This window comes from Perissodus microlepis, chromosome 16, assembly GCF_051167445.1.
Source record: "Perissodus microlepis isolate ML-2025 ecotype Zambia chromosome 16, ASM5116744v1, whole genome shotgun sequence".
NCBI classification, from domain to species: Eukaryota; Metazoa; Chordata; class Actinopteri; order Cichliformes; family Cichlidae; genus Perissodus; species Perissodus microlepis.
Genome location: NC_140476.1, coordinates 2,954,278 through 2,972,802, shown reverse-complemented (window position 1 = coordinate 2,972,802; position 18,525 = coordinate 2,954,278). Strand labels below are relative to the sequence as shown.

The 18,525-nt window shown below is 41.2% G+C and overlaps 1 protein-coding gene across 1 annotated transcript in view; it reads right to left on the bottom strand.

The window, feature by feature from the left end:
- Positions 1-10,651: 10,651 nt before the first annotated feature.
- Positions 10,652-18,525, bottom strand: part of pth2ra (parathyroid hormone 2 receptor a) — a 74,207-nt gene continuing 66,333 nt past the window's right edge. Inside the window, exon 13 of the mRNA XM_084907852.1 lies at positions 10,652-16,542. Within this exon, the coding sequence (XP_084763978.1) occupies positions 16,156-16,542 (387 nt within the window). The 3' untranslated portion in view covers positions 10,652-16,155. The remainder of the gene's footprint in view (positions 16,543-18,525) is intronic.

Below are 18,525 nucleotides of genomic sequence, written 5' to 3'. Positions count from 1 at the left end.
GGCGATTCGCTATTTGGTTACTTCCTGTTTTGTTTTGTTGTTACTCTTATCTGTCTCTTAGTTTTTCTCCATGTTGTTTTCTTAATTAGCTTCAGCTATAACCTGTTTTTTCCACTCTCCCTGATTACCTCCCGTGTTTATTAAAAGCCTCGGTTTGCATGTGTTCTTTGCTGAGTCGTGCTGTTGCTTCTCCTTGTGCCCTTGTGTGTCACGTGACCTATGCAAAGGATGACGCCTGCACAACAGCTTTTCTAACAAAAAAAAAATCATCAAACTTCCCTGCTTCTTTTTTAGGAGCCCTGAAGTGCAGGGTTTGTTTTTACGCCGTCTTTGAGCATGTGCCAGTTTTAATCTTCATATTCACCAGTTTTGGCTGTTTAATAAAAACTACTTTCAATTCTTTGTGTTTGCCGTGTACACACTGTTCCACATGCTACTGTGATTATAATTTAATTTTTATTTTTGTTGTTTTCAGTTCAGCTGCAGGGTTTGATTATTTTGACCAAAAAAAAAGTGATTTTCTCAAATATTAATGAGGCAGCGATGGCCTATCAGACGTGGGCCAACGTCCAGAAAGTTTACTGAAACTCTGAGTTTGTTAACCTTGAAATGAAGGAAACTCCAGGTTTTCTATTCCAGAAAGAAAGCTAAATGTGCACTCTCCTCTCTTCCCTGATACTGAAATATTTGGTGTACATTACTGTAGCAATCACTGTTTGATTAAAGCTTCTTTGTCTTTATGAAGCTGTAGACACTCTGATCAATGATTGGAATCAGTCACAGTGATGGATAAAAATGTGTCGCAGCTGGTTGAAGATGGTGCAAATATTTGAAGATGAGGCTGAAATGACTTTCTGTCATTCTTCACTCATTTAACATCAATGACATTATTTTAGTTTTGGACTGACACACATTGGATAAAATAAACAGGTGAAAGCTGCTTGGTTTCAGAACCTGAGCTGCAGAAATAAATGAATGCAATGCTTTGCAAATCTCATAAATAGAACATAGAAAAAAATACATCTTAAAAAGATTTGGGAGCAGGGTCATGCTCACCACCCTCTACTGAGGAGAGCAGCTCCCGGACTTCTGTTGTCACGTTCTTCTCTGACAGAGGATTGAAGCTGCTCAGTGGTCCTGACACTTTGTTATCACAGTTTTCATTTCATGAAGATCAGTTTGTGAAAGGTTTGGACTACATGCAGGCCAGCTTAGGACCTAGGCCAGTATGTAGTGCCCATGTTTTTCAAAAAAAGTTCTATTTCTCCTTGTCACAGAATACTTTTTCACTCTGCCCCAGTCCACTTTAAATCAGCTGTCAGAGAAGACAGCAGCTTTTGTTTACATTTGGCTTATTCTGTGCATGAAATAGGCTGCAACCTGCAATTATGGATAGCATGGTGAACTGTGTTCAAAATTATTTCTGCAAGTGTTCCCGAGCCCAGTGCAGTGATTTGCATGAAATCATGCCTGGTTTTTAAAGCAGTGCAGCCTGAGGGCCAGCAGAGATTCCTCCACGCACTTTCTATAATACGACAATAACATCATCATGTAGGTGGTTGGTACCACCAACAATGCATTTTATAATCAAGGTTTTCTTTAATTCCATCTTACCTGTAGTTCACATATGTAGCTAATATGGATGCTTCATTTATTTTGGTGCTTAAATGAAGTCATGGAGGGACACAAAGATTCACTTGAGATTCAGCAGAATATAATTTGCCCACGAGGTCAACACGACTCTGATCTCACTGCTGATTAATGGTCACATTTCTTTGTTACGAGTTTTCTGTGTTTTTGTGTTTGACTTTCTGCTTCTGTAATTGTCTGTTCCACCACAACTGTTTGTGTTATTGTTTATCATTTGTGTGCATAATTCTCTCTTGTTGTAGTCTTTGTCTTCCATTCCTGGAGTTTTAGAAGGAAAATCCATTTTTACGCATTTCAACTAGTGAAACGTATTAATTCTTTAATCAGCACTGTGGTTTTCATCTGTGCCGAGATAAGTGGAAAAGGGTTTTATTGATAACCGGTTAGCCTGTTAACAAGAACAACTTTCATTTGGCAACATAAGAGTGATGAATGCTGAAAATGTGTCTGTGCATGCAGTGATTTCATTAAAAATAATCAATAATTCATGAATGATTCTGTCAGTTATCAAATGCCATTTGCAACATTTCTAATAAACAAAAAGCTAAAACAAATGTTATATTAGAGCATAAAGAGAAATGTGCTAATCCTTTCAACAACAAACTGACCCAAAACGTTTGTACTGTTTGTTATAATATCCTCTATGGATGAAAGTATACACATTACATCCACAGGAGTTTCTATAACATTTTAAATCCAGACATGATTAGCTGGGTTTGTTGGCAACAATAACAAACAATGCCGCTTACAGTTATCCCAAACGTTGATTGTGTTCATCTGGACGTTTTCAGTGCGAGAAACGTTTCGTCACTCATCCAAGTGACTTCTTCAGTCTCAGCTGACTGCAGGTTTCCCCAATCTTATAAACACTACATTTGCATAATGACTGAAACCAGCCCACTGAAGGAACAATGGGTTGGGAGGTCAGTTCCTTGATCATTAATATGCAAATTGTCATGACCACTAATCAAAGACCACTGATCCATGGCCATGAGATCAAGTCAGCCGTTCCCCTACTCTCTATGAATGTACCATTCATAGAGAGTAGGGGAACGGCTGCAATCACAGGATTGTAAGATGGTGACAGATGGACCCTTAGGCCCCCTCCTCGATTCAGAGATGGTCTTTCCCTTTTCACGTAAATGGCCTCCTTGACTCCGCACTCAAACCAGCGCTTCTCCCTGTCCAGGATGTGTACATCCTCATCATTGAAAGAGTGTCCACTGGCCTGTGGGTGTAAATAGACTGCAGTGTTGGCCTGACGAGGCAGCTCTTCTGTGTTGTGCCTTCCACTTCGCCAAAGGTTGTTTGGTTCCCCCAAAGTATAAATCCTGGCAATCCTCCCGGCACTTAACAGCGTACACTATATTACTCTGTTGGTGTCGGGGGACCCCATCCTCGGTGCAGCGTGTTTTGGGGGTTAAAAGCCACAGAGACGCAGTGTTTAGAAAAAATACCTCTTAAGTAGAGTTATGTAAAAGGGAATGTGTGCATGAAAGGGAATCTGAGACAGGATGTTTCTAATGTTAGAGATATTGCACCAATGCAAGAAAGCAGTCCTACATTCAATTGTTTGTGTGTTTATTTGAAACAAAGTTTTTATATTTTAACATTATTATATTTGTCTAGTATAGATAACAAATCGGACTCCACTGTGCCTGTCACACTTTAATGGGCCAGGCTGCATTACATTGTTCTGACAAACAGTAAAGGTAATTAGCTGCAGTGTTTTTGGAAGGCAACACTGATTGGGACACAGCAGTCTATTCTTGTTACCTGTTGTGTAAAGATGAACTATTCAAATAATGATTTGAATACAATTCCACAAATATATCCAAGAAAAGCAGCATTTGACATGATTATTCACTGATGTGTCTAAAACCTTGAGATCCGCTGTTTATTTTCAGTTTTCTAATTGCAACACGTATGAGTTTATAGCGCTGTGCTGACTTGAACCTTCAGATACTGTACTGAGGTTACACTGAGCTCAAGAAAACTATGCCTTCAGTTTCAAAGTAATTGGTAGTGCTGCAGTGGCTGCTACTGTCACCTCCCACCAAGAAGGGCTTTGTTTCATGTCTTTGGTCAGCTGAAGCCTCAGTGTGGATTTGAGGGTTCTCACTGTACCTGCGTGGGCTTCCTCCCACAGTTTGTTATCTTGATTGGTGATTCTTAATTGGCCACAGGTGTACTTGTTTATCACTTTGTGTTGAGCCCAGATTTATTTATATGCTACCAAATCACAACAAGAGTTGCCTTAAGCCGCTTTTATTGCAAGGTACAGACCCCAAAATGTTCCCGTACGTATCTGTAGGTAACAATGGTGAGGTCACTCTTGACCTAAAAAGTAAAAAATTACTTTTTAGGTCAATTACTCAAGCCTTTAAACTAAAGCCTTTTTACAGTGACATTACTGGCATCCAGCTGTCAGAAGTTTCTGTAGAGTTTACAGTTATGTGTTTACAGTGTAGGATTTCTTGATGTCGGCCACTTCCTCTTTCTTTTGATGCTGGAGTCTGTGCAGGTGCTTGTTTGTCCATGAAAGCTCCTCTTCCTGATGCTCATCACTGTCTGTCTTCAGCTGTCAGCTTCAGCTCCATCCTCCTGATCTGTGTCTCCATGTTTCATCATGGATTGTGGCTCTGACGCTCTCTATTTCTATATCTATATCGTGTTATTGATTGACTGATTTAAATACAGTGATGTTTCAGTATAAAGCAGCTGATGAATGTCATATTTGCTGAACAGAGAGGTCACTGGCAGTGCAGTGATGCAGTAGTTAGCACTGCCACCTCAGAGCAAGAGGGCCATGGGTGTGAATCCAACGTCTTTCTGTGTGGAGTTTGCATGTTCTCCCCATGTCCTTACAAGTTCTCTCCAGGTCCTCTGGCTTCCTCCCACAGTCCACAGGTTTGCAGCTGGTGGGGTCAGGTTAACCTTTAGTGACTTGTCCAGGGTGTGCCGCTCGCCCTTTGGCACATGGGATAGGCTCCTGCAAACTACCCCTCCAAACTGGATAGATGGATGAAAATGGATGGATGAACAGAGATCAGACAGATGTTCATGCTGAACTGAGTTTTTATTTTCAAAATAAGTTTTTCTTTTAATACAAAGAAGCAGCTTGTTTCTGCAACATTTCTATCTGTGCTGGATTATGGAGATATTCTCTATATATGAATGCTTCTGCTAAATGTCTTCGAATGGTTGATACTGTGTATCATGCTTCTTTGAGGTTTATCACTAACCGTAAATTTCAGACTCACCACTGTGAGTTATACTCTCATGTATGATGGCCTGCTTTAGCCAGTCGGAGGAACTCTCGTTTATAGTTTTATGTATAAGGCAATACTGGGATTGCTGCCTTCCTATATATGTTCCCTGCTTGCAGTGAAACATCTGCATGGTTACTTGTTGCTTTCTGTTCCATTTGCCTGAATTGAACTTGGCAAAAGAGCTTTTGTCCATTTAGCACCCTCAGCTTGGAACAAACTGCAGAACGACTGGAAAATGACTGAATTAATTTCATTAAGTGCTTTTAAATCTAAACTAAGAATCCTTGAGGCCAAGTCCATAACATGCAACTGTTTCAATTAACTGAGTTAGTTTTTAATTAATTGAATTTTATTTTATTTTTGATTTATTTTTTATTTTTGCATGTGTGTTGTGTGTTTAATTGTGTCATTTTTGTAACTGTGAGACACTTGCTGCTGCCTATGTTGGCCAGGTCTCCCTTGAAAAAGAGGTTTTTAATGTTAGTGGGATCTTCCTGATTAAATAAAGGTTAATTTAAAAAAAAATAAATAAATAAAATGGTGCTTTTCTGCTCTACCAGAGCTCTGAAAGTGCTTTAAACAATGAATGAATCAAATTAAATTCACTTTGATCTGGTGCCAAAGTGGTTTACAAGACTCTTTCACTGGGTTGTGGAGTTGAAATTGTCACGCTCGCCGATACAAGCAGCGGAAATGGGCTTCCTCCGAAGGGTGGCTGGCCTCTCCCTTAGAGATAGGGTGAGAAGTTCAGCCATCCAGGAGGGGTTCAGAATAGAGCCGCTGCTCCTTCACATCGAAAGGAGCCAGCTGAGGTGGTTCGGGCATCTGACAAGGATGCCTCCTGGGCGCCTCCTGGGTGAGGTGTTCCGGGCATGTCCCACCGGGAGGAGGCCCGGGGGCAGACCCAGGACACGCTGGAGAGATTATATCTCTCGGCTGGCCTGGGAATGCCTTGGTGTTCCCCTGGATAAGCTAGAGGAGGTGGCTGGGGAGAGGGAGGTCTGGGCTTCTCTGCTTAGGCTGCTGCCCCCGCGACCCGGCCCCGGATAAAGCGAAAGAAGATGGATGGATGTTAAAACTGAACATCAGGCAGCAAACAGCACGCTGACCTGTGAAATTAACTTGTGCTAATTTTATTATTCTGTGGAATTCTGATGACCAAATCACAACATGATGTCTGGGGTGCCGTCACAAAACTCTGAACTCAAACTAGACAATCTGAATTAATACGAAGACTTTATTGACAAAGGTGAATTGTAGCAACCAGTAAACACACTAGAGGGGGAAAAAACAGTTATTTTCATTGATCTGGGGAGGAATGTTCCAGTGATTTGAACAAATGCAAGAGAAGCTGGACAAAGTGGTTGCTTGCAAACTGGAGTGAGTAATTCCTTAGAGGAATTTGCTGGTTCAGACACGAACTGAGGAGAGGGAGTAACCAGCATGGAGAAACCAGGTGGTTTATTTATTATTTATGGAGTCCAACAGGTGAGTAAACCTGAGCACCAGCATTTTATGTGTAATTTGATATTTGTCTAAATTATATAAATAATATTGATGCTGTGGTTTTACGATGGAAGCTTATTCTGAACAGCTCTGGTGTGCAGCGTTGTCTTGATGCATACAGTGCTCACTAAATTAGCAGCAGGAAAAGATGCTGTGAATTCTACTGGAAAGGCCCACACTGTCACGATGGCAGGTTTCAGCTGTTTAGTTTTAAAATGAAGCACATCTTTGCTAACAAGGTTCACATACTGCACGCTGCTGGCTAATCACTGTGGTGGGTTATTATTTTGTTTGAATGCCTCTTTGTTTAAGTGTGGGTGCTCTCCATTTCTTTTTCTCTGGCTGTCGCTGCAGCTTAAGCACAGCTGTGTGACGCACCAAAATATGAAAGCAGCACGGCTGAAATGAAGTGGAAAATAAAGTAGATGAAAAGGGATAATTGTACAAACAGAAGTGCACGTATGTTGGATCACACATGCACGCATACAGTCATTGTGTTGTGTCATAAAATGGTTTATGACACAACACAATGATAAAATCTTCTATATTTTTGAGTGTCGGTGCTTTCAAAATAATGTATTTGAGTGTATTTTTGGTGGGGAAGTTATGATAAAAATGGATATTATTAGTTTTCTGACAAATAATGAAGTCTAAGGAGCGTGGAAAGAAAAGCGTCTGGATTTCTTTAAGTTGCTTGAAGATGTTTCACCTCTAATCCGAGAAGCTTCTTCAAGTCCAGACGGTTTTCTTTCCAAGCTCCTTAGACTACGATGACCTGGATGACTGAGAACCTTCACAGACAGACAAATAATGAAAAGTCACATAATGTTAGAAGTGTTGCAAAACTTCAAGCAGATACATTTACTTGACAATTGTAAATGTAGTTGTTGAGGTGACTAGGACACCTCCACGAGGCATCCTAGTGATGCCAGCTGAGGTTCCTGCCTAGGTGAGGTAAAGTCTGATCCCTCTGTGACCCAAAGGCTCAAACTTAGCAAAGATGGAAAAAGATGCACAAGCTAAAAAGTGACCTGTGAAATCCAGACGAGATGTGACAAGAGCATTGACAAGTATGGCGGTACTGTGTGGTGTGAGTGAGGGACGAAGGCGGTTAATATTACGGAGATGAAAGTAGGAAGACCGAGTGATATTATTTATATGTGCTGTGAAGGACAGAGTGCTATCGAGGATGACACCAAGACTCTTAACCTGAGGGGAGGGTGTGACAACAGAGTTATCAATGGATAACGAAAGACTGGCTGGAACTGTAGTCAGTTTTGATCTGGTGCCAATTAAAACGAATTCTGTTTTATTGCCATTAAGTTTAAGAAAGTTGTGAGTAAACCAGACCTTGATTTCACTTAAACAGTCAGAAATGGATGTGGGTGGGAGAGTAGCTGTGGGTTTGGAGGATAGGTAGAGCTGGGTGTCATCTGCGTAGCAGTGAAACTGGATGTTATGCTTCCTAAAAATATTACCTAGGGGTAGGAGATAGATGATAAAAAGTGAAGGACCCAGGACAGAGCCTTGGGGTACACCGGAATTAACTGGAGTAGATACTGATCTGTGAGGGAGTAACTGAACAAACTGTGAGCGGCCAGAGAGATAAGAAGTAAACCAGGCGAGTGCTGTACCATTGATGCTAATAGATGCTAATCTGTGAAGGAGGATGCGGTGGGAGATAGTGTTAAAGCTGCTGTAAGGTCAAGGAGAATGAGGATGGATATAAGTCCAGAATCAGCTGCAAGCAGAAGATCATTGGTGATTTTTATTAGGGCTGTTTCTGTACTGTGACATGAACGGAAGCCGGACTGAAACTGTTCGTACAAGTTATTTCCAATGAGATGATGATGAACCTGTGCAGCCACTATCTTTTCAAGAATTTTTGCTAGGAAAGGGAGATTTGAAATTGGCCTGAAATTATTTCGATTGGAGGGATCTGAACCGTTCTTTTTCAGTATGGGTGTTATTATTGCAGTTTTAAGAGAAGAAGGAACAGAACCAGATATAAAAGAGGAGTGTACGATATTAGCAATCAGTGGGGCAAGAGACGGGAATGAGAGTTTAACAAGATTTGTCAGCAGTGGATCAAGTTTACACGATGATGACTTTAAGTTAGCAATTATGGAAGATAGCTGAGTTATTGTGGGAAGTTCAAAATTGGACAGAGAGGATGACAGCTGAGAAGGACAAAAAATGCAGATAGAACAATTGACCATTTCACAGGACGAGGGCAATTGTTGATGAAGATTCTCAATCTTGGTGTAAAAAAATCCATAAATTTGTTGCAAACTGTGGCAGAGTGTGTATGTATGGCAAAGGTATCTGGGGGTTTAACAATATTATGCAATGTAGAAAACAAAGTGCGAGTGTTTCCTTCAGCAGATTCAATAACAGAGGTGTAGTAAGCAGATTTAGCATGATGAATAGCTTCTTTATAGTGTTGTATATGACTGAGATACATGTCCTTGTGAATAGTAAGTCCTGTTTTCCTGGAGAGACGTTCCAGGCGGCGTCCAGTAGCTTTAAGTTGGCGAAGTTCAGATGAGTACCATGGCGCAGAGCGAGAGAAAGAAACAGTTCGAGTTTTTTGGGGAGCCAAGGTATCTAAGAGGTTGATAAGTTCATTGTTATAGTGAGATACCAGGTCGTCTATGGAAGCTGAGGCATCAGTGGTAGGTAAGTTATTAATGCCATGGGAAAGAGCTGATAGATCAATGCCCCTAATATTTCTAAAAGTAATTGAGCGGTTTTGTTTGTTTTTGTATAGTGGGAGACTAGCATTGAATAAAACTAATTTATGGTCTGAAAAAGGCCAAAACTGCACAACAAGATCCAAAATGTGTCCTTTGGAGTGTGTGGAAACGTCCATATATTGGTGTAAGCCAAAATTGTCCAGACAAGATATAAAATCTCTTGTGGCTGAATTTGATGTGTTGTCCATGTGGATGTTAAAATCGCCCAGCAGTAGTATATTTGGAGATAAGAGTAGGGTTTCAGCGAGAAAGTTAGAAAAATCAGTTAAAAAATCAGAGTTGATTTTAGGTGGACAGTAAACAGCAACTAATACTGTGGGGGTTGGTCCATTAATTTGAATCAGTATGGATTCAAACGAGGAGTAAGCAGGAGCAGAAAGAGAGGATACCTTATACTGCATCCAAATGATGCATTTCACTTAATGAATTTTGAAGAGATTACTAAAAATCTCTCATACATACACAAGCAGGTGCATTGTCCTTAAAACATTCATCTCAGCATGTCATTTAAGAGGGGTGATGGTTCTGCTCCCCTTGCAAAATATGCCTGACTTGACTCTCGAAATGTGATGTCTGACGATAATTTGGTACATCTGAGCTAATGCATTAATATTTCATATTTTATAATGGTCCACTCACAGAGCATTGAGTGCAAAGCATAACCCATACACTGTACTCGAGCGACACAAGGCTAATTATAACCTTGTCCTCCAGATAATGACTATTTGAGTATATAATGCACTTGTAAAGCAAGGCAGGAGGTTGTTTAGGCCATGCTACCTCACAGTGCACTAATGTGCTCGAGCACTAAAGCAAGTAGCAAGCCTGTGCTGACTGATGAAGAAGGACAGGGCAACAGATGTTTTGCCCAAATGACTCCATACAGCACTCGTAAGTCACTATCCACAGGCAAAGTGCTAGCTTCACACATCCTCCCTTTGATTACCACTGGTTAACATTAGCTCTCTACCCAGAACAAGGCCTGGGGGCCAGAATCCGTTCAGTCCAGCACACTTGCTTTGGAAAATCTTAAGGCAAGTTGAGTAAAGTGATTTGAATGCTCAGACAGAAAGGGGAGTAGAAAAGTTCTACCTCCCTCATGGCTATTCATGGTACAACAAAGTAATGAAATTAAAAAACTACTAGATGACAGAAAAGTTCCTGTTTTTTCATTTCTGCGGACCAGCCTACTTAACATGTATGTGGCCCACGATGCAAAAATGAGTTTGACAACCCTGACCCTGAATGTCCAACTGAAGACTTTTGAAGCTCTCTAGCATGGCGTCATGACTTCCAATAACCTCTTAATCTCTTGCTAAAACCAACACGCTAACACTAACTAAACCAAAACAATCCTGTCTGACAATTTGCTAACACGCTAATATCAGCACTCCTACATGACCGAGCATACGAAACGTTTGTGATGTGCATGTGTAAGACTGCAGGAATACCAAGAACATAAAGATGTTGCTGCTGAAAACATTGAGCATTTATTACCAGTTAACAGAGAGAAGGGAGTTGGGTTTGAAGTAGAGCAGAAGAGCAGGGAGACCCAAAAAATAACAGAGAAAAACAGTCAAATACATTAAGCACATGTACAGACAAGAATTAAAAGAATCCTTTCAAGTAAATTTTTAAGACCTTCTGCAAGAGCAGGGGAGGCACAAGCACAATAAATACTCTAGTTTTTGTGTCCAATGACTGCATCTAATGCTGACAAACATGCAATGCATGCACAAAGAAGACACAAAACAGTTAAGCTGCCACCAAATTTAGGACATTGGTTGATTGTCCAAAAAAATATAAGTTTTTAATGTTGCATCAATTTCTGATGTGCCCTAAAAATCTGTCTGTGCTACTGGCTTTGTTTTTACAAATGGTAAACATATGCACAGAAATGTTCTATGCATGTGTAATCAATAGTGAAAATCTGAGTTCAACTTCAGTTTAAAGACACAAAAATAATTTTGGATACATTCAGTTTCGCTCAACGGTAAGTTTGTTTTCACAAAATACATCACTTTTCTTTTTTTTATATGGGGGCAGACTGCACAAGAGCACACATTATAGCAATTCACCATGAGCAGCTCGTGCACATCACAATTCATCCTCCTCTTATATGATGGCATCTTCTGGAAGTAGAAATGAGCCAACAGCAGGTTAGAAACTCCTGTGAATGGTGACATTGGGCTCTATTGTCCTTAAACACAGTGAGAATGCAAATGGAAGCAAAATCTCTTTGTGCAAACATGACAGCGTGATGAGCAAATGTTTGCAGTTTTGAGACGACATTCACTATCCAAGCACAGCCTGGTACAGTCTAATGCAGGGGTCGGCAACCCTAGGCACGCGTGCCAGTGTTGGCACGCGAAGGGTTAAGTGATGGCACGTCCATAGCTGGACTGGCCATCGGGCACACCGGGCATTTGGTCGGTGGCCCGATGATTTTTTTTTTGTAACGGTATAAACAATGGAAGTGGTGGATTGGCCAGATGCTGGTCGGGGTGTAAAAATAACTCAGTTGTTTGGTGGTGGCATCGCGGAGCTTCCACAGATTCAGTAACATTAATAAGTGGTGGAGGCCAGCAGGTGGATGAGAGAAAGGGGAGGCAAGAGTTGGAGAGACCCGAGGCGGCCGCCGGTCCGAGTGTCAGGTGAACTGAACTTCAGGTAAGAAGTTATGACCTGCAGTCTATCTGGGTCAGATATAAACCAAGTTTAGGTGGAGTTTATTTTCGTTGTGCTGACTTTTTACCGTCAGTTACAATAACTCGTACTGCGTGCTAGCTAGCATGACGGAGTTTATATACTGCTGGGTGGGTGCTATGATACTACTGATAGTGAACTTTATTTTATTCATAAGGTTAGTTAGTAGAGTTTCCAACCGTCCCGTAAAAAGGCGGAATCGTCCCGCATTCAGAGAAAATATTACGTGTTTGGTGTTGAGCTGAGAGGGGACGCAGTTTGTCCCGAACTTCAGCTAGAATGGAAAAAGACACAAAAGTGGATTTATTCTGTTAAACTGCACAGCTGCCTCTTCTCTCATTCTCTCCCCTCTCTCTCCTGTTGCTACTTCAATCATGAACCTGATCAATGATCAGCTGATCATCTCACTTGTTTATCGCCCACTTTGCGCCAGAAAGAAGAAACCAGCGGATGTCGCGCTAAACAACAGCAGCACGTTTAAGCTTGATCAGCTGTTGTTAGAATTTATTTAATATTACTTTCTATCAGCTGGTGTTTGCTGGAGCCACAGCTGTAAAAGCTGCTGGTTATGATGTCGGTTGGGTTGGGTTGGGTTGAATAATAACAAACATGCCATATTGGCCCAGTTTATTTCTCTTATCATTGTTGTGAGGAGACCATAAATAGCATTTGTATTTTCTGTTGTACAGTTCATTTGCTGTCATGGAGTTCTTGTTATGGATAAAAAGTGTCTTTTTTTTGATAACTATTCGCTGATAGCTGCCAACATCTGCGAACAAATATAATTCTATAAAGTGGTTCTATATAGTGTGTAACTGTTCATATAGAGCGTTATTACATTTATTGCTAATGCAATCATATGGCACTCGTCATCAGAAAGGTTGCCTACCCCTGGTCTAATGCAATGAGGAGAAAAGGCTGAGTATATTATTAGCATGAGGCATTCAGCCTCTCATTTTCCAGGTATCGCCGAGTCCCAGCATCCTTTTCTGTCAGCTGTGTGTCAGTTCTAAGTAAAGTAAGCAGGATTTAAGTTACGAGTCATCTTCCATCCTCTAAGAGGCTTCTGAGTGAAAAGCACATGTCCATAATTCACCAATAGAGTGTACTTTTTATCGTGTGCTGCCTTCTCATGTGTGAAATTGTTTAAAAAATATGTTTTAACAGCACGTATCATTTGTTCAAGGAACACTGGATAGATCGTTGTGTCGCTGCTCATTATACGCCTCTACTTGAATGCACATGAGCTACAACTGCAAGTATTTATAAAGATAATTGGAAGTGGCAAAATGAAAAATAGCTGTAATAATCATCCTGACATAATTCAGAGTTTGTCTGCTCAGATTTGGACTCATTCATCATTCCTGCTGAATTTGATGGCTACAGGTATGTAAGAAATTACACAGAAAGTATACTGCATTTCACAGACTGTCCAAGTCTTTCCACTCAGCAGCCACAGGGCCAACACACGTGTGGGCAGTTATTTTTATTCCCCTATCTAAATGAATATGGACAGAGCCATAACTTCACATTCGTCTTTTCCTGGTCACCGGGACAAAACCCGGATCACTTCCCAATCCCGATTTGAATCTTACTTTGGCCAAAGTCAGCAAGACTTTTTTTTCACTCTTTATGCTTTTATACAACTTTGCACTCACATGATCAGTCTGTCCAGTCCTTTCAAGACCAAGTACATATGGCTGCAAGCAGATTTCTGTTCCGTCTGCAGGACAGACTGCTGGTGACCACTGCTCTACAGCTGGGAGCGCTCTGACACTGCTGTTACTGTGCGGCACGCTGGCTGTACAGTAGCTGACAGGGAAAACTGCAGAGGTGATGAGGTCAGCTGAAAAGACCATAGGATGTCCTTTAACCTCTTTGGATGAGACTCAAAGCTCTTGATGTCCCTCCAGAGCAAAGAGAATCATCCTGGGCACCACTTGTTCAGCCAACTGCCCTCTGGAAGGAGGAACAGAGGCATTAAAAGCAGAACAATATTAGGAAAGAGCTTCTTTCCATGGGCGGTAAAGACTTTAAATACACTTAAACTTAACACTGCCAACACTGAGCTTACATCTCAGGTGTAAAAGCTGGTTTGTGAGTGATTGTAGTAACATGTTTCCTCCTTCCTCTTTTCATGATGTCTGTTTTCATCTTGTCTTTATGCACCTTCAAATGTAGTGCTCTGAGATTTCATTGTTTACTATCTGTACAATGACAATAAAGATTAATCTTGTCTACAGAAATGTAAGAAAAATGGAAGTAGGCCCTGAGTTCTGTTAATGTTTCCTCATGAGCTAATCGAGTCTATCACTCACATTCATAGTGGGAAAAAAATGATGCTGATGTTGTAAATTGGTGGTTTAAGTATTAGCCAGGGATTGGCTAACAACGAGCCAATGAGCGTGCAGCCAGGCAGATCAACTCCTTCATCACATCACATCGTGTTTCAAAACAACAAGATGGTGAAAACACCGATAACAAGACTTCACAAACCAGTGAGCGATGCCATAGCAGCTTTGTCCTTCCACCTTTTACACTGTCCATGGACACCTCACAGCTAAAACTGTGGCGGAGATGTGAGTTGGTAAAAAGCTCAGTCAAACTTACTATATTTTGACACATCAGCATGAGGTAGATGAAAGAAAAAATGATTCAAGGTCATGTATAAGATGCATACAAGCTGACGTGCCCCGCTCCGATCACTGAAGCCTCCTCCTGGTTAAATGGCCAACAAGCTGATCTTTTGAGGGGGTCAACTTTAGGGAAATGAGGACTGCCCCTCTATGGCACGGTATTGCCCTTAACAAACCACATTTAATGCTTATAACATGGTCCCTTAACTCCTTAACAGCTAGTGTATGATACTTGAATCATACAGTTTTTGAGACTTCTACATCATCAGTCTGTTGTTGCCCCAAAAAACTCATATATGCAAATTAGTATTCAAGTTTTTAAAAATGTGTTGATATAGCAACAAACCCAAGCTCTAAACCCAAGTAGGGTAAAATATTTGTTTTCTCAAAAAAACAAACAAAAAGGAAATTATGCCAAAGATGACAAAAACGCTGTATTTTGTTATATACATTCTTTTTAAACATGCGTCAGTTTGAGGTAGAGAAAAGACTAATGTTGAACTCAGACAAGTGATTCCAAGCATAGTTATAGCTTTAGCTGGCAGGTGTGCATGTCTGTGACATCACACATTTCTGCAGCTGCTGTTTTTACACCTGCAGGAAAATAGAGCCCATTGTCTGTTCGATGAAGCTTGTAGCTATTTAAAGAAAACATCTACTGTATGATCAAATTTAGAGAACATGTCTGCCGGAACAAAGAGTCATCAGTGCTCAGTTTGCTTTGAGATTATGGGTTTTTTATCCCTCGTTAGCTATCATGCTGCTCATGCTGTATTTTTACCTCACCATCCAATCAGTAACGTCTATTTTTGCGTTACTGTGCGAGTCTAGCTTATCATTATCCTTGGATGTGGCACTCATGTGATATACTGTACAATCAAGGTGATGGCTGGAAAAGATGCTGAAATTTCCATAACGTCAGACGACCGCTGTTAAACATGCTACAGCGTGTTTCCAAGCTAACCTCCAGTGGCTGTGATGCAGTAGAGGGCACTGTGGTGTTGCCCTCCCTGAGGAAAAAACCTGTTTTATTTTTTACTTAATTATTTTAGTCCTTTTTTAAACTAGGTGCTCAAAAGCTTTTCACCTCCTGTCATTTGGAAATGTCTGAAGGTAATAAGCCACTGTCAGATAAAGGGTCTGGAGTAGCAGCAGTGTTGCCAACTTGTAGCACTTATCAGCCAGCCTGCTTACGCTCCAACAAATGATGTTCGTAAGTAAACAGTCTGCCATCAACAGCTTTTGCTGAAAGTGCCGGCTGTACTGTGATGTGCGGGGCTGTGACTCTGGCACCGTCAAACTGATTCAGTGTTTGTTCATTTTTCACCGTGACCTGTGTGCGCTGTTAAAGGCTCTGTGTGTAGAAGTTTAAAAGTCAGCATTTTGGTGATCGTTGGCAGCAAAAACAGTATAGCAATGACAACAGTTAGCATTTCTTCACAATTTACAGTACTGTATAAAAAGTTCACGTTAGTTCTTCTTCTCATGAATGTCCGGGACATTTTTTCCTCTTCTTGTCTGCAGAGTCACACTTTTGGTTTGTCTTTGTATCCCTCTTCAGAGTTTGAATAACACAAGAGTAAACGGTTTGGCCCGGTTACTACGGCCCGCTCTGACATCAGATGTCTGCTACAGCGTTTCCTCCTCATCATCAGCCGTTCCGCTCATATTTAGAACAGGCAGATTTTCCCTCAGTGAGATATCATCCACCCGCTTGGGACCGCTGTCCTCAGGCTCCTCGGGTATGGATGGATCCGAGTTACTGATTACGTATCCTGGCAGGGTGGCATGCATGCTGATCGCGGGTGGACCTGTGCTCCGGTAAACGCGGCTGGAAACGAGCGTGGTGGAGCGTGTGGAAGGCCCAGCACCAGCCAGGTGGGACTGGCTGCTGGTGCTGTTGTTGTTCAGACCTACGACCACAGACCCATAACGGTAGCGGCCGCACACAACTGGACCCTCCCACTCAAAGGAAAGATTCCACCGTGTCCATGTTTTCTTTATCTCTGTCTGGACCTGTGGGGATGTGGGGGGGGGAAAGCCAGTAAATATACAAAGCTGAGTTGTTTTTTGCAAAGATCAGAGTGCAGAAGAAATATTTTGAGGTGCAGAATACTTTTCTAACCAGTGGTTCCTTGTTCCTGTTTCATTTTGTTTAAAATATCAGAGCAGCCAGACTGCATGCACATCCCCGCTTCAGATCTTATTGTTGCTTACATCCCTGTGTGGAAATTACATATTTTACCACAGTTTTCTGCAAGTAGTCCTGCAAAGACCTGCTCTTTAGTTTAACTGGTGATTGTAAATAAGGTGCAGGTGTGAGTGTCAATGTGGCAAGCTGCCTCTCTGTGACCGTCAAGCAAACTGTCGAGGAGGCAAGAGGCATCTCGCTCAGTGCCAGCTGGGATAATCTGTGCAACCCTAACCTGAACAAGCAGTTCATCCATCAAACAAACAGCTAATTTAGTCATTTAATTGTGTCACTTCCTCCTATATGCACCATTTGCAAACACAGAAACCGCCTTTTCCCACTCATGAAGGTATTTTTAAAGGATTGATGTCCAGTAAAACTGTGTGACCCTCGCACAGGTAGCACAGGGACACACTTTGTAAAGAAAGCAAAGCCTGAAAAGACAACATTACTTTTATCTCTAATGAGGAAGTTATGTTTTTGCGAGCACTGGCAGACGTTTTCTGTCTGTAATGATAACGTTTTGAACAAATTCTGATAAAACTTTGTGAGGGTGTAGACAAGTGTGGTGTGTATTGTCAACATATAAAAAGCACTGTACGAAGTTTTAAAACGTCGTGTCATATTTGACCTTTGACCTTTCCTTCAAGGCCAATAGACCATCTAAAGATCAAAGTGATATCAGTATACAGGGAATGATATATGTTGATTCTAAATATGACAATATTTCATCATGACATTTATGTGCATGCAGCAATGAGCTCTAAGCCTTTGAATACATGAACAATGCTCCTGAATAAGGTTTAATGAATGCTACACACACACTTTAGCCATGTCAATAAAAATAATAATAATTGTGCATCAATTACATACAAAACAAAACTGACTCGCTTTGTTTTGGGGGGGGGTTTGCCCTATAACAAACAAAAAAAAAATTCTCCACTCCTAATTACGAGGAAAATAAACTTCTTCCTTGATGCATTCCTAATCGCCATGTCTAATAACTTGTAGTACGAATGCTATGCACCAAATACAGAAGTGATGAAACAGGCGAGTGTCTGCACCCGGGCATGGCTGAGAATCGTAGTGGAAATGAAGCCCGAGCACATGTATACAATTTCACGATGACTGAAATCTCAAAAAGTGCACCCGGCGTACACATGAGTTTATAAATCTGATGACCAGAGCGTGTATGCAGATCTCTGCCTTCCTACATGTGAATTTACTGTTTTATGGTATCAAACACTTGAGATTGTTTGCTGGACACGGCAGCCTACACTTTCCTATATGCAGGTGGATGAAAAAGATTCAACTGTGCACGCAGCGCGTGGGCTGAATGACTAAAACAGAGCATTAGGAGCAGCTTAAAGCTCCACAGAGCAGCAGAGTAGGGTGTTAATTCCAAGTGTTGGCTGAGACCCTTTTATGTTACATGAGTCATTTGGCTGTGTTAATAACAAAATAACAAATTGCTTTATGGCGCTTTTATTCAACAGAATATAAAAACCTTCAGTTTAATTTGGCGTTGTTTGGTTTTCGGTGACTCTGAAAGGCTCCAGAGAATAAAAAGGAGAGCTCCGCAGGATAATGAGGATCACGAAGGGAAAGTGAATGACAGCATAAAAAAAGAGAGAAGTTTTTTGTAAAGATCAGAGTGTCAGAAATGGAAATTTTAATTCAGCGCTCAGCACTCTCAGTGCAGAATGAGATAATAAAGAGTCAGATAATATGGCAGCACAGATGAACGGAGAAAAACACGCTTCATCAGCCTGACCACAGATTACATGTACCACCGGAGTAATTAAACC